Source organism: Amphiprion ocellaris, chromosome 14, assembly GCF_022539595.1.
Source record: "Amphiprion ocellaris isolate individual 3 ecotype Okinawa chromosome 14, ASM2253959v1, whole genome shotgun sequence".
Taxonomy (NCBI): domain Eukaryota; kingdom Metazoa; phylum Chordata; class Actinopteri; family Pomacentridae; genus Amphiprion; species Amphiprion ocellaris.
Genome location: NC_072779.1, coordinates 27,006,995 through 27,033,153, shown reverse-complemented (window position 1 = coordinate 27,033,153; position 26,159 = coordinate 27,006,995). Strand labels below are relative to the sequence as shown.

Below are 26,159 nucleotides of genomic sequence, written 5' to 3'. Positions count from 1 at the left end.
GGCTGAACTAATGACCATATGGAATAAAAGAAAAAAAAAAACATCACAATGGCGGATCTGTGTTTGCTGATCAAATAAATGAATGCAAATAATCTCTGTATGAACAACCCTGAGCATGTTTTTAATGTTATATGCTGACTTTTATGTTGGCATTTGTCCCTGAATGGCCTCCCTTTCTACACAAACAGCAGATAATCACAGAAAAGTCAGCCCTCTTTTTAACAGGCGCTGTGGCAAGGCAGGGGGAAATTGTGAGCTTATGGCAATTTCATTCATACCTTTATGTAACTGCCAGTGCTGCCGAGGGGCAGATGGGATGGATGGGGACGTGATTCCACTGCTGTTTATATTGAGGTCTCATATGGTGTCCATACTGGTGGGCAACGCAGAGCTTTGCGTGCCAGACATGAGCACCATGAATGTGAACTAGGCTCCTGCAACATTCAGAGAAGGCCTCTTCACTGTTATTGTATTGTATAAAAAAAACAGAAATCAGACCTCAGTGAACAGATCTGTTTGCCAAATGTAGGAGCGGAAAGCTTGTCCCAGATATATTAGCAAGTAGGGATCCACAAGAACCGACACTTTATTACCAAGTTGATGCCAAAATTCAGAAAGAGTGGCTTCACTTGTTGGGGGTGGGGAAGGCATCCTGGTACATTTATTTCTCAATTATCAAAATTAGCTGCTCATCTAATTATCCCAAATTAGCTATCCCAATTCATAAAAGCTTTGTGAAATAGGAGGCAAGCCCATTCTCAATGTAAATGTAATTATGCAGAATTTTCTTTAACCTCACAATGAGACTAGATATGAAGTAAAAATGGACCAAATACTGCACACACTTTAAGAAAAGCCTATATGTAACTTTGATATATACAGTAAGTCACATATACAAGAGTAAAACTATACACTGAAGCAACCCCAGCAAAGTGAAGCAGCAAGGAGCCCTAAGGAGCCCTGGACAAGCTGTTATCTCATCCAGGGAGATAGGAAGTATGGACAGGAAATCTAGAGGGAGGGGGAGGAGCAGGCCCATATGGGAAGTGCAGTGTAAACAGCCTCAGCTTTTAATGATCCCAGCTCACGTTCGGAACTGGACACACTTTGATGTTCTCCCTCAGCGCCCCCTCCGCCCTCCCATCCCTCATTCCCAAACGGCCGTGCTGAGGGCCAGCCGGGGTGGGGGGTGAGGCAGGGTGGGGTGGGGTGGAGACATGCAGATAGCAGCCTCAGACAGCCGAGGCCTCTGGGAGGGAGACGAGGAGGTATTCAGTACCTTGTGGGACACTGAGAAGGGAGACAGAGGAATGTCAAGTGGTGCAGAGTCAACTGGTGTTCACTCAAGTGCCTGGACCATCTTAATTACAGCTGATGTATTTCAGGGAGCTCTCAAAGGTCAACTCAACATTTCAGACACGAAAATACAATACAGAAAGGGAAGAAAAGAAAGTCAAGATGGCTTCAAGTGAAAATAGATGGAGCTTTAATGATGTCCTTTATTTTGGCATTGTGTGATAAGAGGATAAACTTCAACTCATTCTCTCAACACAGACTTGAGGAAAGTTCAACAAAAATCCTCTTGAGTTCAGAGTTATCTCTGAAGCTTTTGGAGTTCTCCTCTGCTCACTAAGCTTGTTGGCCAGAGCCCAACCAGTGTTCCAGTGAGCGTGTTCATTCAGAGGACAGTGCATATTTCCAGGGAGATCACAGTTTAATAGATCAGAGGGAGACCCATACCAAAGTAAAGTCTCATGACTTGGACACTGTAAAGAAACCTGAGAACTTCTTCAATCCCAAGTAGTCGAAGCTTGACCCACACATGTTAGTAAACATGATAAAAACAGGGCTTGGTGCTACATGAGACATTTTAGGCTTAAAAAAAACTTATAATTGCCAAAACACAAACACTAACTGTAGCTTATGAACGGCAATTGTGATGTTTCTGCATGGTCTGCAGTTAAATCTGGGGTATCTGAAACTCTTCCAGAAGACTTGCTAAATACCCACCGGCAACAATAAAGCACAATCAGAGACAAGCATCATCCAGAGGAAAAAGTGAAAGCTAGGACAAAGACAGAGCGAGGGAGAGAATCTATGTTACTGCACAGCCTTCATCTCCCTCATCCACTGGAAGACAGGAACATAAAGTGGGACCACAGAGCTGCCTGCAGAGTCAGTGAAGACCTGTTTGAACAGGCCTAAGCAGCAGCAGAGCATCCTGCAGCACAACAGCACCTCTGTGCACTGTGAAACCCAACAAGGAAGAGAATCTGACTAAACTACCCTTCCAAGCCTTAAACAGAACCACAGTGAGTTCTCTCACTTACAGAAACAAGAAAACAGAGGAGAAAACATAATCAACTCTACACACCATTTAGAGAGCAAAAAGAAGAAAAGGGAGCAATCTTATCAGGAGGCAATCCAGCTGTCGCCATTCATTCAATATAGATTTAAATGTAGCATTGGCGCACCTCCCTTCACACCTTTAGGAAAATACACATATCACTTCTACATCCTTCATTAAGTCCATTCACTCTGCAAACTGTGCAGAGTGTGTGATTTTATGTGGGGAAAAAAAAGAAAGCTGGAATTCCCAGAAAGCTGGAAGTGCCTTTTATCTCAGCACTGTGATATGCATCCATAACATGTTGTCAACATCCCACACAGGCACATTAAAGTCAGATCAGCTTCAAGTAGAGAAGAAAACAGCAATGGCTTTTCAAGGTGCCTAATGCTGGGCTTTCTCGAGCAATAAGCCATGTAAATCCTCATCAATTATGACAAACTACAGCATCTGGCCCACCATTCGCAAAACTTCCCACACCTGGTGAGTGAAAAGAGACAATATCCTACAGTATCTCATATCTGTGGTCCTGTTTCTTTGGAGATGGTAAATAAATTGACGTAGCTGAGCTTTATGGCCCAGGAACCTTAATCCACTCCTGAATCCTAAATATGCACACTGAATAGATCACATACTTTACATTTTACAGGGTTCACGCATGTTTATATCTAAGTGGTAACAAAAAAATGAAAGAAAAAAACTTTGCTTAAATTAGTTTTACATGGCTCTCAACATGATGTGAGTCTTCACCAGCCACACCTTGGCATTAACTAGATTGGAAGAAGACTAGATGCCAAAAATAGTTACTGCAAAACAATGCTGACACCTAAGCAACGAAAGATGCACCTAAAAAAGTTGGCAGCCTCAATCTAACCACTGTTTTTCATGGGTGGGTTAAAAATAGATTGAAAACAAAGTAACCTTAATAACACCTGTTTGTCATCACTATTGTTAAAGGAGTTTAGATATTCTGTCATCACATGCCGAGCGCTGAGTGAAAAGTGTGGTACTGTGAGCAGCTCTCTGACACATGGTCACGACAGGATTTTGATTGTGCCCAAGTGCAGGTACTACCAATATTTGGTAATGTAAACTGTTTATTAGGTTAGAGAAACATGGTACCAGATTCACTGAAAGACGGGATAGTTTCATATGAATGCTTAATATGTGCATGTTCTCCTTCCAGTCTATGGACTAGCTTACTCTCCATGTGGCATGGCCACAGGGTGACCGAAGTAGATGAGCGATAGAGGGGATCCCCAAAGCATGACATCACTTAGTTTCATCAGCAGGATGAGATTTAAGTCTAGTAATCCTGCTGGAACTGAAGGAAACTGTAAATAGGAGGGAATTAATGTATAAGTGTTGAGGCTAACCTACAGATATAAGACTAGCAGACGAAATATTTAAATGTAAACTATGTTGATGTCTTTGAGCAAGGCATTACATTTCCTGCAACCCTACTGCTACTCAGTAATCAGCTCAGATGCGAGGTGCAGAGGTGGGTGTGTTTGGAGGTACATGGTGACACTATGTGACCACCGTTTAGTGACATCTTACCTGCATTAGTTTTCCCTCCGCCTTGCCGGCACTCCTTCCCACAAACACCCCTTCCAAAATGATGGGCTTCCCCGTCGGTTCGTGCTTCAGCAGTGTCACCTTGATGACCGCTCGGAGGGTCGGCCGCTCGGACTCCAGGCCCGGCTGGCCCAGCACCACCTGCAAGGCCGCCATGAGCAGCCACGGCCAGAGCCCGGCCAGGCGCCGCTGGGTGACGGTCATGGCCTCGGCTGTAGCGGCGGTGCCCGGCCGCACATGGTGGACTTCAAAGCAGGCAAGCACCACAGATAAACCGAAAAACTCTATATGTTTACACAGATATACCACACGTCCCACTTCTTCTTTCTGTTACAGCTTAACGGATACAATCCAAACTTTTAAAGCTGGAGGGCTTCCATCATGAGTCACGCCTGAATGTCCTGAAACTTCCATTCAGTTATTTAGGCTCGTCAAACAAATGCATAATTCTCATATGTTCCGAGATAAACCGAGCTTTGATGAACTTCTATCCAGTGTCATTAGTGTGGGTGGTGGAGCTCTGCACGCACCAGTGCACCATGAAGACGCGCTGTGTTGTGTTACATGTACAAGTGTGCATTGGTTTCCAACAAGCTGCTCTTCATCACAACAAATCTCCTCATTTGTAGCTGTCTCCTCTCCCAGACGGACAGGTCCTGCCAACGGAGATCCTTACTGTGGTTTGTTACAGTGCACAGCAGTCACTGGAACCTACAATCACATTTTGCGAAGCTTCAGAAGAGATTCCGTCCTGGTTGCGCCACATTTTCTAGATAAATCCACCGAAAAACGCACCAGAGCGACGGCTTGAACTTCAAAGGCTGGGCTACAGGTTGCCGCCGCACGGCTACAAGGCATGCCGACGGATAAACGCTGCCCGAAAGTTGGCTAATATTTTTTACAACCGAGAAGTTGCGAAAATTAATCTTCTAAGAAACTGTTAAATGCAGCACACCGCTGTCTGTAATTATTAACCGAAGCAAATGGACTGTGGCTGTACTTCACTTATAACTTTGTAACTGAACTGGGTCCCGAACCCAAGCGACAGTCACTGAACTCCCCACAGTCGGTCCTCGTTTAAACCTGCTCAGCTAAAAAAAAAACAGGCTTCCCGGAGTTCAGAGCCTCCGCTTTGGGACAAATTAGAGCTCCTCCAGAGAACGTCGAGGGAAAAATCTATCGTTTATCAAAAGTTATCAACGAGTTCGGAGAAGAAACGCTGCAAAAAGTGTGGGATAGAAGTGGTCCAACTTCCACATGGTCTCCGGTTAGAGTCGGTAAAGTGTAGGGACGCAGAGTTCAGTTATGACACCGTCCCAAAAGTCTACCTCCCGGACTCTGTCGCTCCCCCTGGGATCTCATTGACAGTCTCTACCTGCTAACTGTCCCGCTGCCTTCAAGGCCCTACGGAGATTGGATGCTTATAGAAACTTTGCTACAGAGCCAGCAAATAAACATAAGAGAAAGGGAATAAGAAAGATAGGCCGTCTAACTGAATCTTATTACAGGAATTTTATTTTATTACTGTTATGCCACTACGGGAAAAGCAACCTAAAATGTATAACTGTCTAACTTTCTCTAGCTTCCGCCAAATTCACTTCAGTAATTAAGTTACCATCAATTACTACTTTCCTTACAAACTTTGTTTTATCCACCAAACGTACTTTAAAGTTAAAATATATTTTTAAAAAGTTTGAAGTTAGTATTGTCGGTATTTCCGAGTAGTACCTGAAGGCAGCATAAGACAACGAGGGCGGAGCAGCAGGGCTCATCAAAAACAAGTGAGTGGCTCCCTCTAGTGTCCACAACCAGCAAACCCCATTAATAAGTCAATACACAAAAACAACCCCTGTCGTCCATTTTATTGATGCTTGACACAAGTGTCCGTTTAACTTGCCAGTTAAAAATAGCACACCCATAAGGAAATGCAGTGAAAAATAAAAAGGTGGAGAAAATACCACCGCATGTCAGTCTTACAATAAAGAAAACAATCCATAGCACATAAAGTACTGACATTTATAAATATTTCAATATTTTCTCTAATTAAAAGATGGTGTCTTCCTTACACAGCACTTTATTTTAAAGTCTAAAATGTGCTTATTAAATTATGTACAAACTTTACATTGCTTAAAAATTGTGTTTAAAGCCTAAGCCTATCATACATTTTTAAATGTATTGTGGTACAAGCAGTTAAAAATCTTACAGAAACAAAAAAGTTATTTAAAAATAATGATAATAATAATAAAACTAAGTAAAACTCTATGATGTTCAACTAATTTGACAAAACTTTGAAAGTAAGGTTTAAATTAAAAACGGCAACAAATAATAAAGAATTACTAATGTGAAAAATGATATCTGATCATTGTGAGAATTTAAGATCACATCCTGGGGTGAACCAAGACTCCCTGTCATATGGCAATGAAATCGACCACCTGAGATCGAAAAACAAGAAATACAACAAGCTGTTAAAGATATCATTGTGATGACTTGCAAACAAATACTAAGACACTAAATGCATTTCCTTTCACTAGCATTATTGTGAATGTGCTCCATAAATAGGAATTATATGATTCTAAAATACACTTTTAATTAAATTCTTAATGAATACTTGTACGTACTGTGTGTGCACTGCAACAATAAATGTGGTGTGCTCTGGCTCCATAAATGGAAAACAAAGAAAGTGGCTTGGATTGAAATCACACAAAATTAGTGAGTTCTGTGCATGTTGAAGTTGGTGCACAGGTCCTAGGGGAAAGGGAGGAGAAGGCAAAAAAAAAGAAAGGGGGCGGGGGGCGCACACTGGGTCCTAGGAAGGGTACATCTGTCACATCATAACTATCTAAATATACTAACTAGCTAAATGTCGACAACCTCCACAACCAGACTCCAACTTTAAACGTTCAACCACATCTTACCTAAAGATCTGCCGTTCTTCCAGTGTTGCTGCTGTTATGATCATGCCTGGTATCTCCGACTGTATCTGTGCTAACTTCAACACTTACAACCTCAGCCTCCTTTGCATGATCAGAGCACAGAGGAAGACCACAGAAAATCAAGTACAGGGCTTCTGTTTGACTATATACATTACATAGCCTATCAAATAGGGATGCACAATGCAGTATTGGATATTTGCCAAATGTTTTTGGGTGATTGCAACTGCTGATATGTGCAGATATTTTTTCCACCTAATCGCAGAGAACAAAAACTTTCTCCCATAGTATGATTAACATATAATTACACTTACTCCTACCATGTAGACAGTGCTTTTAATACTGATATTGTGAATCCCTGCTATTAAGCACAAAAATACATGGATGGGAATATTTCTATTTGCAAATCTTTCCTGGTAAGCCTTCTCTACTTAATTAAAAATACAGCCTAATGCCTTCAGGAAATCTAAACTGAATACGCTTACCTCAAAGATAGCATCATCAGGCATCTGCTCAGGTACTGAAACCAAACACTGCTCCTCCTGTTTGTATGTAGTTAGATGAGGATAGTTTGACACAGCCATTAGAATGGGTTCAGCACCGAGAGGATTTGCTTTCATGCTGTTGTCACTGCTTTTAGGGTTACAGGTGTTGGAAGAAGGCTCTAACTCAGAGACTGGCTTCTCTGGGATTTTAACTTTAACCAGGCAGCGACTGGGTGGAGTTTGCATCACCTCATCTGCCATCTGGAAAATTGCATCCAAGCTAGTGTCACTTTTTTTCACCTCCTGGTTTTCTTTACTCTGTAAGTCCTGACAGAACATATTCACAGGAGGTCCTGCCTAAAATGGTGAAAACAGTAAAAGTGAGTTTTAGACGTATGATAAAATTTGTTAAAATACTAATTTAAAAAATACATCTTGTTGAACCAATCATTGCTTTGTTTTCACCAAAGTCACAGATTACATGACAGAGTGAATAAACTAAAAATCACCGACCTGATAATAACCTTGAGGGGAAAGCATCCGTCTCTGAAGGCCACCACCTGCCATATGCGGTCCCACAGGGTTTGGATAGTAGCAATGGAAAACTTCAGGAAGGACAACATATAATATTTGAAAAATTAATTCAAGGGTTTGGGCTCCTGTTGAAGTTAAAAGCAATTTTTTTTGCTTCGAACTTCATAAATAATATTTATTAAACATATAAATGCCTGTGAAAACATTTTAGTACAATACAAATACATTCTTGCCATAGTTGTTACGTCGTCTTACGTATGTCTAAGGTAATGGTATATAACAACTGTAGTTTCTCCCTTGTTCTACCTCTAATGATGCCATGCTCACCTGGAGAATAGAAGCCAGGCTGATATGGGGCATTATGAGGATTAAAACCAGTGAAATTTGGATTTCCTTGGTTTGCATAGGGCAGTAAGCCCTGCTGCATGCTCACAGCATTTGGGCTAGAGGTAACCCCAGCATAGGCTTGGCCTACAAATGCTGCTTTCTCACTGTTAGTAGGAGAAAAAGCTGCACCAAGACCCCTCATCAGGTACCGCGGTGGGACTGGGGTTCCATTGAGGGCTTTCGTGGCCTGGGTTTTACTTGGATAGTAAGGATGAGTTGACTGCTGATGGCTGGGGCTCAGCAGTGAAGGGCCTTCAGCAGAATCAACAAAAAACAAAGTAGGATCTGTTAGAGCTGGACTGTGTAAGTAAAACTGCAATTAGATGTTTGGCTCAAATGAAGGTGGGATTCGAGGACAGTTTTCTGTGCTTAAAAGGTTTGAAAAATACTATTTTTTTTTTACATTATTATTCACTTTAACATTAAAGGGAAATGTATGTGATTATTATTACTGTAGGTTTTTTCTATCAAGATTGAAATGATTATTCTTCCGCAGTGATCCAGTGACACCAGCCTCCTCTCATTGTACCTCTGTTATGTTCACTCCCACTCACACGCTGGTATCTACACGGAGGGCGACAGTTCACGTCCAGACCAGCCTGGAGTTTGGCCTTATTGTCCACTGTGAGCCTTCTCAGTCTCGCAACAAGTTCAGGGTGGCTGCGCTTAAAGCTTGCGTTGTAAAAATAATGAAAGGTCGAGTTGCCCAACTTAGGTAGGGTAACATCTTGTTCAACTTTCTTGAACCCGTATAGATTGAGCTGACGGACGAAGCTTGAGAAGTTTGTCGTTTTGAAGGCGTCGGGGCTGTTGGGGGACATACTGCCCGGAGACAGCACCTGTCTCTCGAAGCGCTGCTGATCAATGACGATCACCTCTCCGAGACTGTCCCAGCAGATGGCCTCGTTAGCCGGGCTGTTCACCAAACGCCACAGTTTAGCAGGAAAGTTGTTGGGGTTGATGCTGTCAGGGAGTGGATTTTCACCGGCATCCATAGTTTTATCTGTACAACTGGAAACAGAGGTAATGCTTTCAACACTGAGGTAAGCTAACCTAGCCACCGTAACATCGTTAGTGTACAGTCATAAAGTAACTAATTGATCTATGATTTCATAGTTTAATAACGGCAAAGTGGTTAAAAAAGAAACAGAAACGCTTAATATTTCAAAGTTATAACACATCATCAAACTCGGTCATTCTCAAAACTTAGAAAATAATGTTGATTTTGTTAACTACTGTAAATGTCAGAATGTTGTTAAGTCCAGGAGAGATGTACGCAAACTTTTAGCGTTAGGTACCCAGCTAGCATTAGCTAACATCAGAATCGCGTCTGTGTTAGCTCACCAATGAACGTCTGACATAATTTTTTCGCGCAGTAATGATTGCAGAGGTTGCAAAAAAAAAAACTCATTCGATGCTGCACTGTATATTTTAAGTCTTACTACAGCAAAAAATAAACCAGATTGATAAGTGTACCTGGATCTCCTAAGAGGACTCTCCTGGTCTCATAAAGAACCGTTGAACAGTTGCCGAACCGTTAGAGTTGTTCGCGTTCTAACGGCTGCATGTGACTGACTCTGGATCCAACCGTCATTATTCTGTCTCATCGCCCAGCAGCTTCTTCTAACGCAGGACTGTTCGTCTTCTTAAATGATGGTGGATGGTGTAATTAAAAAAAACCACGAAGTTTAAACCATGCATCCTTTTAGGAGCGCAAAGTGCTACACAAATGCATTAAAAGTAAGAGAACTCTTTATGCTCAAAGGCTGTATAATGATTTGCATTGGAGGTTGCAAGTGACAGATTGAATAAATTTTTAGATCTGTAAAGTAGCAATCAAGCAGATCTCCATTGAAAAGTAGGCTACAACGTTTCACTGTTGAATAAAGTGGAATATAAGGAACATAAAGTTCACAAATATTCTCAATTACAATACAGGAAGGCTAAGTGAGTATGCATTTAACTGATTTATATTACTTTACGTGGACAGTTTAGCCGCAATTCCTTTATTAAAAATATTTTTTGTAAATTATGAAAAACGATGGTAACATTGTACAGATGGTAAAGAAAAAACATCTTCTAATAACCCCGTTCTCGAAATTGGCACACAGTCGTGTATGTGTGTGTGTGTGTGTGTGTGTGTGTGTGTGTGTGCGTGCGTGCGTGCGTGCGTGCGTGCGTGCGTGTGTGTATTTATGCAGAAAACGACAGTTTGCAGATCAACGGGCTTTTGTTAGAAACATCATTTATCGATAACAGTCCACAAAAATAAGCAGCGTAGGGCGCAAACCTCAAACTGCTCAAGTCTGCCTTAGATTAAAATTATTATCGGGTATCTGTCACCTGTCCTTGCTTTAGTATTTGAATATGTACTATAACTGAGAAGTTCTACTTGGTTGAAATACATTAATTAATGGCCACATGCATAAACATCACTTCTCAGTAAATTCATGACAAATTTCCAAGCACAGATGAACAAATGTATGGTCCTGACCATAAAAAAACAAATATAAAAACAGTCCCTCCAATTCAGCTGTGTGTTGTCATAGAATATTTCATTCAGGCGCACAGCAGGGACACCTCTCTGTGGGTCCTTTATTAGATCCTCACAGTGACGCAATTGCCCAGCGTCTTAAAAAATATTCAAAACAGCAGTCAGTCTGATTGTTTAGTATTTTCGCAGTATTTTCTGTCGGAGAATATTATTATTATGGCATTGGAAACGGTCCCTAAAGACCTTCGCCATCTGCGTGCGTGTCTTCTCTGTTCTCTAGTGAAGGTAAACCTTGATTGACGAGAATGAAACTCGTGCTAGCTTCTGTGCTACCATGTAGCAGCTTTTTGTTTTGTCTCACTTGTGAATTAAACCCTTTCCTGCCAACTTTTATTCAACGAGTAATACCCGACACCGAGGCACTTGACCTTGTTTGGTCGTCTTTGTTCTACCCTCATATGCTTGTATGTAGCACCATGTTCACTTTATTTTGGGACCATGTTGTTTGTCGATGTGTGTTTACGATTTAGCTTAGGAAACTGAACCTCAGATGTTAATAGTCACAGGTCAGTCATATTCGTGAAAATTATGCCAAAATGACAGAACGCCTTAAACACACGGGGCTAGTTTGCTGTGTTATAATCTTTCATTTCAGACGATATAAAGCGCTAGCAGGGATTAATAAAATAATTAAAGTTTGCAAGCAGCGTTGAACGGGTCCTCGCATCCTTCCTTGTCGGCGAATCCAAGCATGTCCACCACGTGGCGCTGTGACCGAGAGTGTATATTGGTCTATGGATGTGATGAGGGCTGGACTCTGATCACACATGTAATATTTCAGGCAGATTAGAGCATGTACGGGCAAGTTATACACCACTTCCTGTCCATCCACCAGGTGGCGCTATGACTATGACTGTATATTAGCATATGGATGTGATCAGAGCATTACTCTGTTCATTAATGGAAAGTTTGAGGCAGTTTGGAGCACGTACATGGCAGTTACACAGCATTTCTTCTCCATCCACCAGTTGGTGCTATCAATCTGACTGTATATTGGTCTATGGATGTCTTCAAAGCTGGACTCTGATCACACGTAAAACTTTAGGCAAATTTGAGCATGTACAGGCTAGTTATGAACCACTTCCTGTCTATCCACCAGGTGGTGCTGTGACTGTTACTGTATATCGGTCTGTGGAACTCATCAGGGCCGGACTCCGATCACACATAAAATTTCAGGCAGATTGGAGCATGTATAGGCTATTTTTACACCACTTACTGTCTATCCACCAGGTGGCACTGTGACTGTGCATATCAGCATATGGATGTGATCAGGGCAGGACTTTGATCATACATGTACAGTTTGAGGCAGATTGGAGCATGTTCAGGAAAATTACACAGCATTTGCTGTTTCATGGCGAATTGTCAAAATCTAGGGGCCGCCATTTCCACACCCTCAGACTTTTGCGGAGCATTTTGATAACTTTTGGTCACCCATGCTTGCTGTACAACCTGGTCAAATTTCAGCTCTCGGAGTTACCTTGTTTGAGTTTATAGCTTTTGAAAATGTCTAAAAATGAGCCAAAATCATCGAAAATGTGACAGGTAATTCAAAATGTCTGACTTCCTGTTGGGTTTTGGGCATGGGTGTCAATTAAATTTTTGTGCGTCTTGATGAGTTACATATGTGTATCAAATTTCATAATTCTAGATGACACGTACTGGCCGTAGTAACTGTTTGACATTTTCCAGGTGGCGCTATGGAGCCATTTTGCAACAATCGTGCAATTTCCCTAAAATATCAAATTTTTCAGCAGTCCTGATGTGTGTGGCAATTTTGGCGAGCATATGAGCGTTCCTAACCGGTCAAAAAGTACATGTCACGGCAACATTGCGTTGCCACGGCAACAGAATTTTATGAATTGTCAAAATGTTCACACTGTGGCATCGTTATGGTGTGAACACTGAGCTGACCAATTTTCAGGATGATATGACAAAGTTTCAGGCAATGGTAGGTGCAAATGTAATGACAATAACTTCCTGTTGCCAATAGGTGGCGCTATGAATATTTCTAAATTTATGAATGTGGATATGTTCAGACCTGGACTGGTGTCCATCACTTGAAGTTTGGTCCAGATTGGACCATTTCCAGCTGAGATATAAATAATTCAATTTTCATGGCGAGAAATCAAAATTCGCCGCACCGCCACAGACAAGCCCTTTGACGATGAGTCACCATTTTCTGTGTGAATCACCACCAACCCCGATCAACCTGCTAAGAATAGTACATCAAAATGTAAAAAATGTCTATTTCCTGATACCACAAGGTGGCGCTATGACTCTGAATGTATATAACCACATGGATGTCGTCAGGGCAGGACACTGATCATACATGTAAAATTTCAGGCAGATTGGAGCATGTTCAGGAAAGTTAGACACCACTTCCTGTTTCATGGCGAAGGATCAATATTTTTGGGAGTCGCCATTGCCACGCCCTTTGACTTTTGCGGAGCATTTTTATAAGTTTTCATCAGGTAGGGCTGTTGTATATGCTGGCCAAATTTGGCATCTCTCGGACTTAACCCCGCTGAGTTATTAATCTCAAAAATTTTCAAAGCTAATTCAAGATGGCCAACTTCCTGTTGGGTTTACAGTATGGCTGTGATTGACTTTTTTGTGTTTCCTGATGTCCTGAATATGCCTACAAAACTTTGTAGCTGTAGATGAAACACCCTGCCAGTTGGCCTAATGACCAAATGTTCAATTTTGCAGGGTGCGTTATGGAGCCATTTTGCCACACACGTGCAACGCCCATAAAATATCAAATTTTTCGCCAGTCCTGATGTGTGTGCGAAGTTTCACGCATTTTGGGGTACATTTAGGCCGCCAAATTTGCAATTTTAAATGCGACAGAAAAAAAGAATAGTACCCTCATACCCTAATAGTAATAATAAGAAACCCAATGCATTCCAATAGGGTCTTCGCACCTTTGGTGCTCGGACCCTAATTAATAAAAGCAATTACGTGAGTTTCAATCTTCTTGCTTAAAAGGACGACAAGTTTGTCTGTAACCCGCTCTACACATTAAACCACAAAGTCTGCTAAAGACTATTAAAACTCAGCGTTATTGTGCTACAGATATTTCCCATGTTGTACACCAAAAAGACACTGTTGACAATTTTGGTCAAGAGAGACTAAGGACATGTTGGAAATACAGATTGCATTAGTAACCATTGTAACTGTCACCAATCAACATGGGCATGATTTCTCAATCTCAATCATCAAGTGTTTAACTTGGATGTTAAACTCGTATTCATATCATCTTTTACCATCTTTTTTTTAACTCTCATCTTCTTGTCTTCTTTAGACCATCGACCAGTTTGAATACGACGGTTGCGACAACTGCGAGTCTTACCTTCAGATGAAAGGAAACCGAGAGATGGTTTATGAATGTACAAGTTCTTCGTTTGATGGGTAAATATTGATTTTGCATTGATTCTGTCTTCCTATTGTTTATGTAGATTTTTTAAAACTGTTTACCATTATTGTCTGCAGCGTTATAGCCATGATGAGTCCTGAAGACAGTTGGGTTGCTAAATGGCAGAGAATAGGTAAGGAGATGAACCACACTTAAAACAGCTGTGAAGCATAAACAGTTAGTTGAAAGAGAGTAAAGTTAGGTCCTTAATGCTTGTGGGTTTCTCTTTAAATGAACTGTCTTGATTTCCCATGTAATAATGTGTTGATGATAATTTAAAAACAAAAAAAAACATTGATGCATTGTTCTACCCTAATGCTGTTTGAACAATCTTATTCATGACCTTGTTCACTGTTTTTTTGAGATCATGTCAGTTAATCAATGGTGAAAAGTAACTAAATAGATTTAATTACTGGTTACTTCGCAGATTTTCTTTAACTATACAAATTATAATAGACAAATAAATTATGATATATTACACACTAATGGAAAACTTTATTGCAAACTATGTAAAGAAGCTAAATTACCTTTGCAAGCTTCAATATCAAAGTGATAATGCACCAGTTTTTTTTTTTCTTATTACAGTATACATTCTTCTGAGGTATGACATTATGTATAATGAGTACTTTGGATGGTAATATTTTTGTAGTTTTAGTTAAGAAAATATTAAATATATGGATGTTACTTGTAACAGAGTATTACCACACTGTGGTACTCCTACTTTTACTGAAGCACAAAATTAAATTTTTTCTTCTGCCTATGCAAGTAATTTTACATTTCAGTTATTTGGTGAGTTGCAATTTATTTTATATTTTATGCTCCATCCTGCAGGCAACTTCAAGCCAGGTGTATACGCAGTATCTGTGACGGGTCGACTACCTCCAGGTACACTCATATAGCGAGACACACACAGTTTGATTGCATTGCTTTCCTTACCAAGAGTTAAATTTGCTTTACAACCCTGCAGTTTACGTTGCTCATTATATTTTCCTTCTCTAAAGGTGTGGTGAGGGAGCTGAAAAGCAGAGGAGTGATGTACAAATCCAGAGACACAGCAGTGAAGTCATAACTCTGACTGTCTCCAGTTTATGTTTTCAGAGCTGTACCACACTGCAGCACCACTGCTGTGAAGTCTTTGTGATCTGATGGTTTTTTTTTTTTTCATGTAATATGAAATATTGACATGGATGATTAGAGAAAATCAAAAGTGGATCTTTCCTATTCCTTTGACTAACAGAAAAATAAAGGTCTGTTTTATAAGATACTTGACTAATTGTCAAAAAACTGTATGTGTACAATTGTTATGTATGCTGCAAACACAGTGAACATTGAGTGACAAATCTAACTACCTACGCAAGATAATTGAAATAATGGGAGTCATGAAAAAGAACAGCTCTTACTTCATTTACAAATATACTGCCTGGCCTGAATAAAAGTCGCCACCTGGATTTAACGAAGCAAATAGGTAAGAGCCTTCCACTGGATAATTACTGCAGTGATGAATATGTTTCAGCTGCAACAACTAATTTAACCCTAGCTGATACAGTAAGTAGCTTCTCATTTCTTAAACAACCATGTTGGAAGAAATATCCTGTGGTCATGGAAAGGATGTTATTCTGTCTCAGCAAAGTCTCATTGGCCTGCATCAAGCAAAGAAAACAACTAAGGAGTTTTCTGAAACTACTAAAATCAGGTTAAGAATCATCCAACGTATTATTAAAGCGTGGAAGGATAGTGGTGAACCATCATCTTCGAGGAGCAAAAGTGGTCGGTCATGTGGTCTGAGGAGTCCAGATTTACCCTGTTCCAAAGTGGTGCATCAGGGTAAGAAGAGAGGCGGATGAAGTGATGCACTCATCATGGCTAGTGCCTACAAGCCTGTGGGGTTTCGGGTTATGATCTGGGGTTGGTCACTTTCAGCAACGTAATGTTCCCAAAGAATGAGGTCAGCTGACTACTTGAATATACTGAATGACTGGGTCTTTCCATCAGTGGAGTTTTTCTTCCCTAATAGCATGGGCATATTCCAAGATGATAATGCCGATAATGAACAGGCATAAAGCAGTTGGATCAACAAATAAATCAGAATCAGAAACAGCTTTAATGGCCAAGTACGTACACGACATACAAGGAATATGGAAGAGAATAATAAAAATAAAGAAACTATAGAAAGAAGAACAGGGAGAAAAAAAAGTAATAAAATTAAATGTAACAATATATAGAGATATTTACAAGCTAGAAAGGAATACATAAACACATTAGTGCAAAATGATAATTGCTATGAACACAGTCATGCAAATAATTGCATGATGCAGTGCAAAAAGCAGAGAATGCTGTTCATGGTGCAAAAAGTACTGTACATGTCCACTGGAATACTGTTTATTGTACAGGTGTGTAGGAATGGCTCAGCTGTTTATTAGGGTGATGGCAGTGGGGAAGAAGCTGTTTTTGTGTCTGATGATTTTAGTGAACGTGGCTCTGTAGAGCCTGCCAGAGGGGACGGGGTGAAACAGTTTATGTCCAGAGTGAGTGGGGTCTCTAATGATGTTCCCTGCCCTCTTCCTGGATCTAGTGGAATATAGTTCCTGGATGCAGGGCAGGGGGACTATGATGATGTTCTCTACATTCTGTACTGTGCGCTGTAGTCCGTTTCTGTCCTGCTGTGTGGCTGATCCAAACCACTCATTGGCAGAGGTGCACAGGACAGATTCAATGACTGCAGTAGAACTGGATCAACAGCTCCTGTGGCATGCCGTGTCTCATCAGCTGTTGCAGGAAATGCATCCTCTGTTGAGCCTTTTTCAGGATGGAGCGGATGTTCGTCTCCCACTTCAGGTCCTGAGAGATTGAAGTCCCCAGGAGCTTGAAGGACTCTACAGCTGGCACAGGGCTGTTGCTGATGGTGAGGGGGAGCAGTGACGAGGGCTGTCTCCTGAAGTCCACTATCATCTCCACAGTCTTGAGCATGTTCAGCTCCAGGTTGTTCTGGCTGCACCATATCAAGAGCCGCTCAACCACCTGCCGATATGCAGACTCGTCACCATCCTGGATCAGGCCGATGACTGTTGTGTCATCTGCAAACTTCAGGAGTTTAACAGCTGGGTGCTTGGAGGTCCAGTCGTTGGAGCAGAGGGAGAAGAGTAGTGGAGACAGGACCACACCTCTGCTAGGGTGATATCTCCCAGCCTCACCTGTTGCTTCCTGTCTGTCAGGAAGTTGGTAATCCACTGACATATGGATTGAGAGTTTGGTCGAGAGGATTTCAGGGAGGATGGTGTTGAATGCTGAGGAAAAGTCCATAAATATGATCCTTGCATAACTCCCAGGGCCATCTAGATGCTGCAGGATGTAGTGCAGTCCCAGACTGACTGCATCATCAACCGACCTGTTTGCGTGATAACCAAACTGCATGGGGTCCAGTAGAGGTCCTACTATAGACTTCAGGTGGCTCAACAACAGTCTCTCGAAGGACTTCATTACCACAGATGTCAGAGCTACCGGTCTGTAGTCGTTCAGTCCTGTGATGGAGGGTTTCTTGGGAACTGGGATGATTGTGGAATGTTTGAATGTAGATGTTACTTTGCATAGTTCCAGGGAACTGTTGAAGATCCTGGTGAAGATTGGAGCCAGCTGGTCAGCACAGGCTTTAAGACAGGAGAGTGACACTCCATCTGGGCCTGATGCTTTCCTGGTCTTCTGCCTCTGGAAGAGCAAGTTCACTTTAAAATAGTTTAAGGTACAGGTGCATGTCTGTAATGTATGGCATATGCTATGTGTTGATACAAGGGGATTGCAAGCAGGATGAGCAAGGGGGGTCCATGGGAGGCTGGGGGCAGTGATGGTTGGGAGTTGAGGAGCTGAACATCCCTGGGAACAAAAGTTGCTCTTCACCTCTGAGTCCTGCATCCAGGACAGCAGAGCTGACGTCCTGACGGGAACCATTTCAGCGCTGGGAGTGGGTGGACCTGCAGTCATTGGTATAGAGAATGAAGAGGTGAGAGGACACAGCCCTGAGGAGGGCCAGAAAAAGTGAAGGGGAGATCAGAGACGGTGTTATTAACCAGCAAACTAGATTTAAAATTGCTGCCTTAAAGCATGAGTTAATTGAACTGAACCTGATTGATCCTGAATCCACAGTTTATTCATGGTGATGATAGTTACATACAGATATGCCTTTCCGTTTCTGTTTTAAAAGTTACTTCACCATTTACCATGAAGAATTTAAAGCTGCAGCTGTTCAAGAGTTTTCTGCCACACATACAGATGGGTACCCAAGGGAAATCCAGAACCCTGGACCCTACAGTGAGGAGTCAAGTAGCTCTGTTATCATACTGTTGGGACATTTGGCTGGAATTCTTTGGGTCGACTACAGAAGGAAGACTCACGACAAATTAATACATGTTGTTCTGTGTGATCATCCTTATCCTCTGATGAAACATTTCTATTGTGATAGGAATGTTTTCTCCCATCCATAGAACACAAGGAGTCAATGAACATTTTGATGAAAACGATGTGAATCTGTTATGGGGGGAGCTGGAGAACCCAGGCACAGACAAAGAGACTGGCAGACAGGTGAATTAAGGAAAGAATTTTATTAAATCAGAAAACTAAAACAATACATAAATGGAGAACTGAACTGGGGGGGGGAACAAAACTAAACCAAACTACTATTAACAAACACTATGAATTCAAAAATGGAAGATCACAAAACTAAACTGAATTAACAAAACTAAGCTAAGGAGGGGCACTTACAAGATGGGGGGAACTGACAACAGAAGGGGCAGGGAAGCAGGCTCAGGAAATTTGGGGTGAACGGAGATGAGACCAGAGCTACTGGCTGGAGACAAAAGCAGGACTAGCGAGAATCCGAAAGAAGAACTGAGTCCGAGTGAGGGAAATCCAGAGGAGGGGAAAACAGAGCCCAGAAGTGGAGAAGCAGAGTCCATGCGGGAGCAGAGTCTATGAAGGCATGTGGATGATGATGATCAGGCAGGGAGTGAATGAAAGCACAGAGCTAAAATAGCTGGAGGTGAGGTGGAGAACAGGTGAGTTGAGTTCAGCTGATTACTGCAGCTGACACTCACTGCAGTGATCAGCAGGTAGAGTGCAGGCAGGTGAAGCAGAGAGCAGGAGGGCGAGTGACAGGGAGAAAAAGAGACATGAGGGAGAGGTGACAGATACAGGGAGTCAGACAGGTCAAAATAGATACAGAAGGACAAAGAGGAAGTAAGAAGGAAAAAAGAGGGGGAAAGAGGGAGAGGAACAAGGCCTGGAGCAGGGATCACGACAGAATCATATGTTAAGACCTTCACAGATACCAGATTTCAGCCCAACTGAACACCTATGGCAGATTTTGGACTGATATGTTGGACAGCCCTCTCACCACCATCCTCAAAACTTAAAATATACATACATAAATGAAGTGGCCTCCAATGTAATAAAATACTTCTGCTGTGTTGGTGTGACTTACTTTGCTACATTTCTTTTAGGGACAGCTTCACTGTAGTGAAGTTTCATTTTCAGTTGAGAAACTGGTAGCTTAGCTCACTAGACTTTCCAAAGTAAGGAACAATTTTTTTTTTTATTTCTGTAAAATAATCCCCTGAACAAATGTCAATATCAAACACTGTAACTGTCATTTATCACTGTATATTAATGGCAACAATAACAACAGAACTTAAAAGCTGGCCAGTCTACTCTGAGCATTCTTTAGTTTGTTAACTTTAGGATGATGACTACAAAAATTAAGCATCCACATTGTATTTGTGATTTTTGTGTGGGTCAAATAGGGGTCTGACTGTTTTAAAGAAAGCAAAAATGGAACATGTTTGTATCATTTTATTGTGCTGTTTTTTTTTTCTGTGCTGGCTCTTCTGCTTGTGTTTTCTCAGCTGGTACTTTACATTGTGATATGTGGTCCCATTTAGAGCACTGGTCATCCAGATTTTGTAATCTTGAAAAGTCTGTTCCTTTTTTAGTTTTTGCCTAACATGGAATTATTAAATAAAATATCATTCTTATCCAGATTAAATGTTTTGATTAGTAAGACTCTGGCTAAAATTCTAATAACAACACTAACAAGCAGCTGCAGAACTAGTGATATTATCATCTCGTGTGCACACTGATGCAATGTACTGAACATTTTTTTTTGCTTAAAGCACTCCTACATGGTTTGAATGAGTTAAATACACTCATATGCACCACCACAGAATGATGTTTAGATCCTTGACTCATGAGGTAATAGAGCGGTGTTTCACTGCTGAACAGGCCTCAGAGATCTTCTCATTACATTTGACTGGACAGACTCAGTTAAAGGAACGCTGTAGTTGTTTAACTGCAACACTAGATGGTGCTTTTTACTGGGTACCCAATTTAGACGAAGGGAACCATGGACCAAACTATTAGTTTGTAAATCTGGTTACATTCTCACCTGCAGTGTTTCATGAATACAGTCTCCAGTTAAACATGTCAGACCTTTTGTTCCTGTCATTTCTGTGGTTACTGTTTCCCTGCACAAAGGCTGGGACAGAAAAACATCTCAGGTTTATAGGTTGTTGTCATCGTGAGTTGCTGTGTATATCGGGTGCTGTGCAGGTATAGCTCTGTACTGTTGGACTGTGTTACAGTTAGGAAGCTTGCTTAATGCCAAAGGGTCCTGGCATTGTGTGATTTCAATGTAACCTGAAGGATCGGGGTCATGCACACCGAGGACACTTAAATCTCCATAAGTGAGAACAGTGAGCTCTGACTGCTGTCTTATGTGATGGTTTACATAGTTACTACAGCCTCACTTTATTGCACTGAAACCCGCAGCTGGTATTTTGTAGTTAGACATTAATAGTGAATCAACTGTATGACACTAACAGGTCACAACTGATGGAGAAGTCACAGAAAAAATAAATTAATTATTCAGATTTTTTACTGCCATTATTTATTATTATGGAATTATTCTGGAAATTGCACAAAAAGAGAAATGCATCTGTAAAATGATATTCAGGAAAGTCGTCCCATTTTCATGCATCCAGGAACATTTCTCACTTTACATTTCTGGACAGACAACAATGACTGGTAGAGGGAGAAAGAGGGGGAAGAGATGGAATGACCAAAAACATAAGCCATGACCTAAATTATTGAAACACTACTCCTTCTTTGAACTGTCACGAACAAGGAAGCCATTTCTGTGTTAAGTAATGTAGAAGGAAATATCTCTTTATCTGTTCTTAATGATGGCAGAATCTCTTTACGAGAAAAGATGCAGATGCAAGGAACTAGGTCACATGTCAATTTACAACTAAAAAAAAAAAAACCACAACTACGCAACAGCTACACCTTATTTCACATCCTCCACCTGCACCGGTGGCTTATTTTGATATATAAAAGTATCAATATCAGCACACAAAAAAATGTTCCAATATAAGTAAAAGTTATGTATAAATACGAGCAGAAGAGTCTAATTAAAACAAATGCATTAATCTGGAAAGTAACCATTTGCAGTGCAGATAACAGACATACAAAGTTAAAGGATTAATATAGGAAATTTGTTCCACTATAGAGAATAAAAAGACTAATTCAAAGCTACATTTTTTTCCCTTCGGCTGCTTCACTGAGGTCAGAGGTCAGAGCCAACAACCAGCAGCTGGCACCTGCTGATACACAAAACCTTTCATTCTTGTTCTTGGCCCTGTTGTCTACTTAAATTGCCTGATTTTGTTGTAACCTTTACTCCGTTCCTCCACCCATTAGCTTTGCAACTATCGTCTTTAGAATTCCTGCATAGATCCAAAAACACATCTCAATGATGTCGCCATGTGAAAGACCAGAAGACCAGTAGAAAAAAGCAGATGCTATGTTAATATGGGAGGCATTTCTGTGCTATAGTCACCTATCAGCCACAGCACTAAAACCCCCACTTGTGACAGCAGACAGCTCTGACCCACTGGGCCATGGACTCAGACCTCTGAGGATGTCCTGTGGTGTGTGAAAGAGGACAGTGGAACTTCTGGCTGCTGTGAGTTGAGGGGTTTGGCTTCTGAGAGTCGGCCTGGTTTCAGCAGATCTAATAGGTGCTGGATCAGATTACGATGAGAGGAGTTTAGAGAATGAGTCGACACCTTGAACTCAACACAGATTTCACTGCCAGAACCCAGAGTTTACCAGCAGAGCATTAACTGTAACAAACTGATCCCCAGTCAGTGGTGTTAATGTTGTGGCTGATGAGTGTAGATGTTTATACTGTGAATATACTGTATGAATTATTCTAATAGAAACCCAGCATTAAAATTAATTTCAACATTAGCTTTCCATAGTAAGGATGATCAAACATTTGACACATTCCACCTTCCCATATATTAACTCATGAAGACCAGACTCACAATCAATTTATTAGGTACATCTGTAAAATCTAATGTATGTCCAACACAACAGCTCTGCTATAAATTCCACTTTCATGAAGCATCTAAATTCTCAGTGTTTGTTGTCAAAAAGAAAAAAAGGTGATATTTCTGCCCTATGTTTTGTTCTCTGTATTACTGAGGTTGTTGTGGGTGGTGAAGTGTTCCTAATATTTGCCCGCCTAATGTATGTCAGTGAGTTGTACTAAATATTAGGAACACTTAAATGTAACATGGTCCAGAACACCAGCACCACCCACTATGACCTTAATCAGAAAACTAAAGCACAGTTAACACCGTTTGCACAGAGAAAATGTAGAAGCTTCGTCAAAGTAGAATGTTTTTTTAGCAGAGCTGTTGTGTTGGTCTAGAGTTAAGATGCCATAAGATCTCCTTTATTCATCCAGGAGGAAATTATTTAAAATGTACTTAATAAAGTGGCCTGGGAGTGTATGTGGTATGTAAAGCACCTCTAAGCTTGGGTAGGAAGGTACTGCACTCAAAAGAAGAAGCTTTTTAAAACAGTTTGTAACTTTCATATCTTTGTACAATTTACTGTTATGTTACAAATTTTCTCCATTTGGTTAAATTGCAGAAAATAAAAATATTACTAGTAAAATCACAGAAAAAATATTTGAACAATGAAAAAAATGCCCAAATCTGTAAATAATGTACACATTTAAAATTTGTTCTTTTACAATGCATGACCATAATATTACAATTTTACTGTTTTTAAATGATCTAAAAAATATAAATATCTTTTAAGTGTATTTACTGCTACTTTAACCATTTCTACAGTTTTCAAACAAAATTTAACCAAAAAAATCTTACTCTTTCAATGTATTAAAATTAGCTTTAGAAAATATTGATGTTTTACAGATATATGCTGTTTGAAAGAAAAATTAAATGTCTATTAATAAATGTAATTGTTATTTCACATAGTTTCATTGTTTTGTTAAATTATTTAGCCAAATGTACAAGTATTATTTGCATGTTCACTGTAAAAACCAAAATAAAACCCCGCTGCAACTGTAAATAATGGCCACATCAAAAATCTGTATTATTTTACAAATGGTAAGTTGTCTACAACATGTGTATACTGTTTTTTTGTTTGTTTGTTTGTTTTTTAAGATGATGTTTGACAGTGTGTTTAAACATAAGTGTATTATTGGGGCTATAAGTTTCATTCCAGTTGAAGAAGCAGTGTATGAAACTCTATTTTAACAAAGAAAAGGATTCTTAGCCCAAAAACAATTCATCAGGCCAACCAGTCAGATTTGATACTCATCAGCTACGTGTAGATCAAACATCTCTGAGACACAAAAAGCAGACTGGAGTTAAAAGTTAAAAAAAACCCAAAAAACTATCTCTGAAATGGACAACCTCAGTACATAAGTAAAACCCCAGTCTGCTCTTTCATTTTTCAACATTCAAACCCCCTCAGAGCCACTTTGCTTCTGTCTCCTTCTTCAAAAACTGAAACAAAAAACACAGAAATCAAAAATGTCTGTTATTCAAATGCACAGAATGTTAAAGGTTTCTTTCCATCATAGGTCTTTGTGAGCTCACTCTCAGTCTCTGGTGGTTGGAGACAGTTGATCACCAAATAAGAATAAACCACAAGTGTCTGTCTGGGAGCGTCCATGTGGGTTTTGAATTCAGAGACTGCATGTAACTGCTCATATTTACCCTCTTTTCTGCGACACACAACAGTTCCCTAAGACAGAGTAGTTTTTCAGATTTTTCTCCATGTGACTTGAACCTCTCTAAAAACTACATGTGGTGAAGTCATTTCACGAGAGCTGTAAACTAAAAACAAAACCGAGAACCCGGCTTCCACGACCACATGCGCTGTCAGGAAGACTTTCAGCTCCACCCATGTGCCACACATCAAGTGTTGTAGCAGCATATCACACACACATACGCACACACACACACACACACACACACACATGCACATACACGCACACACACACACACACACACACACGTGCGCACACACACACATACACACACAGAGGGGCCTCATTGGTGCTCACAACTGTCTTTTGCCCTTATTTGGATATATGAAGGCTTTGAGCTAAAGGGAAAGTATAAGATCAGAAGACTAGGTGTTGACTCAAGATTCAGACTGAATGCTGGCTGACCTCTGCTGTGGAAGGAAAAAGCAAGTGGAAGTTTCTCCAGCTCAGTTTTGAAATATGGGCTAGTAGAATGGGATAATGTGGAGAAAAGGGAAGTGAGGGGATGTGCTTCACACGGGGGGTGGACATTATCAACACATGGCCACACACACTGCTGCTGCTGCTGCTGTGTGTGTGTGTTTCATAAGGCTGACAAAACTGATTAGAAAGTAGCTACAGAACCAAGAGTAGCTCATCATATTCAAGGATTTCAACTCGTTTTACAAGTGAAGGTGCATGCACAGATCCTGAAGCACACACATACTATCAGTAACATGTACATAAAAAAATCAAAAGTGACAGCATTCTGCTGTAAAATGTCCCCAGTGAATGATAATTTATTGTACTTGATGCATTAGTGTGTCAGCAGTACGTTTTTGTTGCAGCAGCTCCAAATGAAGCTAGTTCTGCCTTTACTCACCTGCTTCAGGCACCTGTGTCCAGTGTGGGGTCAAGTTCTCACCCAGTGGTCAACTGATAGATCTGAAGGGCTGTCTGATAATTAGTTAATTATAGTCCCAGAACACAAATTGGTTTTCTTTTTTATTAAAAAGGTTTTGCTTTTAATTTCACAAATTAGTAGCCTCTGGTACTGAAATATGAAGCCAACATTCAAATTCAAACAACTGGATTCAAAAGTGACTCAATCCTCAGAGACCCCCATGTTAAAACATCAACTCATTCATTTAAAGCTATACATATAAAAAAAAAAACCTTCGGTGAGAATGAAGATTTTGAACTTGTATATATTTTTTTATATATAAGTCGTAAACACGATGGCTGAGCACACCTTGAAACTGCACATTTCAGCAAGTTGAAATAAAATTGCTTTATATGCAAATACACTGTAGTGTAGATTTATTTCTTACATTCTTCTGCTGTATTTGTATATTTAAGTTTACAGTAAAACAATCACTTTTACAACAAACTGTTTCTATCATAATATTCTGAGCCATGAAAAGATTTGGATATTTTTTCATTTTACTGTCATTTTTCTTGTGTTTCTGGTGTCTTTATACTTTGTTAAACTGACAAAATGATGAGTCAGGCTGATTTTGTGCTTAAAAGAATGCCATTTATGTGGGGTAAGGTACTATACATAAACAAAAATGAACCAATTTTTAAAAAATTTTTAAAGCACCATATTAAGAAGATCAAAGCAAAACAGATTTTTGGCTCCAGACACATTTTTTTTGTAAGGATCCACCAGTCAAAAAAGTTAAGACCAACTGGTTTCATATTCACCACATTGTAGTTTACAATCTTATAATTTTTCATTGGTGCTCTGCAGAAACCAACTGAGCAGTTCAGGCCTGTGTGGGGCAGTGGTGAAGGATCCCGTGAGGGATCAGAGCA

At 40.5% G+C, this 26,159-nt stretch overlaps 3 protein-coding genes across 3 annotated transcripts in view; 1 reads left to right on the top strand and 2 right to left on the bottom strand.

Annotated features, from left to right (window-relative positions):
- The window catches only part of LOC111567938 (E3 ubiquitin-protein ligase RNF43), a 111,703-nt gene extending 106,417 nt beyond the window's left edge, over window positions 1-5,286 (bottom strand). Inside the window, exon 1 of the mRNA XM_023269335.3 lies at window positions 3,908-5,286. Coding sequence (XP_023125103.2) covers window positions 3,908-4,129 — 222 coding nt within the window. The 5' untranslated portion in view covers window positions 4,130-5,286. The remainder of the gene's footprint in view (window positions 1-3,907) is intronic.
- Window positions 5,287-5,934: 648 nt separating this feature from the next.
- hsf5 (heat shock transcription factor family member 5) lies at window positions 5,935-9,809 on the bottom strand. The gene is made up of 7 exons (XM_023269336.2): window positions 9,738-9,809; window positions 8,791-9,272; window positions 8,202-8,513; window positions 7,854-7,945; window positions 7,341-7,697; window positions 6,841-6,939; window positions 5,935-6,357 (listed from the first exon to the last, which is right to left on the bottom strand). Exons 2-6 carry the CDS (start codon window positions 9,254-9,256, stop codon window positions 6,841-6,843), a joined length of 1,326 nt encoding a protein of 441 aa, XP_023125104.1. The 5' UTR covers window positions 9,257-9,272; window positions 9,738-9,809; the 3' UTR covers window positions 5,935-6,357.
- A 1,043-nt stretch (window positions 9,810-10,852) lies between these two features.
- On the top strand, window positions 10,853-15,499 carry supt4h1 (SPT4 homolog, DSIF elongation factor subunit). The gene is made up of 5 exons (XM_023269351.3): window positions 10,853-11,040; window positions 14,120-14,226; window positions 14,308-14,363; window positions 15,062-15,115; window positions 15,232-15,499. Exons 1-5 carry the CDS (start codon window positions 10,972-10,974, stop codon window positions 15,297-15,299), a joined length of 354 nt encoding a protein of 117 aa, XP_023125119.1. The 5' UTR covers window positions 10,853-10,971; the 3' UTR covers window positions 15,300-15,499.
- The last annotated feature ends 10,660 nt before the right edge of the window (window positions 15,500-26,159 follow it).

Coding starts and splice junctions, on each gene's coding strand:
- hsf5 (XM_023269336.2), bottom strand. CDS start 9,256: ATGGATGCCGGTGAAAATCCACTCCCTGACAGCATCAACCCCAACAAC. Junction 7,698..7,853: donor CCCCTCAAGGTTATTATCAG/GTCGGTGATTTT, acceptor TCACCATTTTAG/GCAGGACCTCCTGTGAATAT. Junction 6,940..7,340: donor CTGATGATGCTATCTTTGAG/GTAAGCGTATTC, acceptor GATCATGCAAAG/GAGGCTGAGGTTGTAAGTGT.
- supt4h1 (XM_023269351.3), top strand. CDS start 10,972: ATGGCATTGGAAACGGTCCCTAAAGACCTTCGCCATCTGCGTGCGTGT. Junction 11,041..14,119: donor TTCTCTGTTCTCTAGTGAAG/GTAAACCTTGAT, acceptor TGTCTTCTTTAG/ACCATCGACCAGTTTGAATA. Junction 15,116..15,231: donor GACGGGTCGACTACCTCCAG/GTACACTCATAT, acceptor CCTTCTCTAAAG/GTGTGGTGAGGGAGCTGAAA.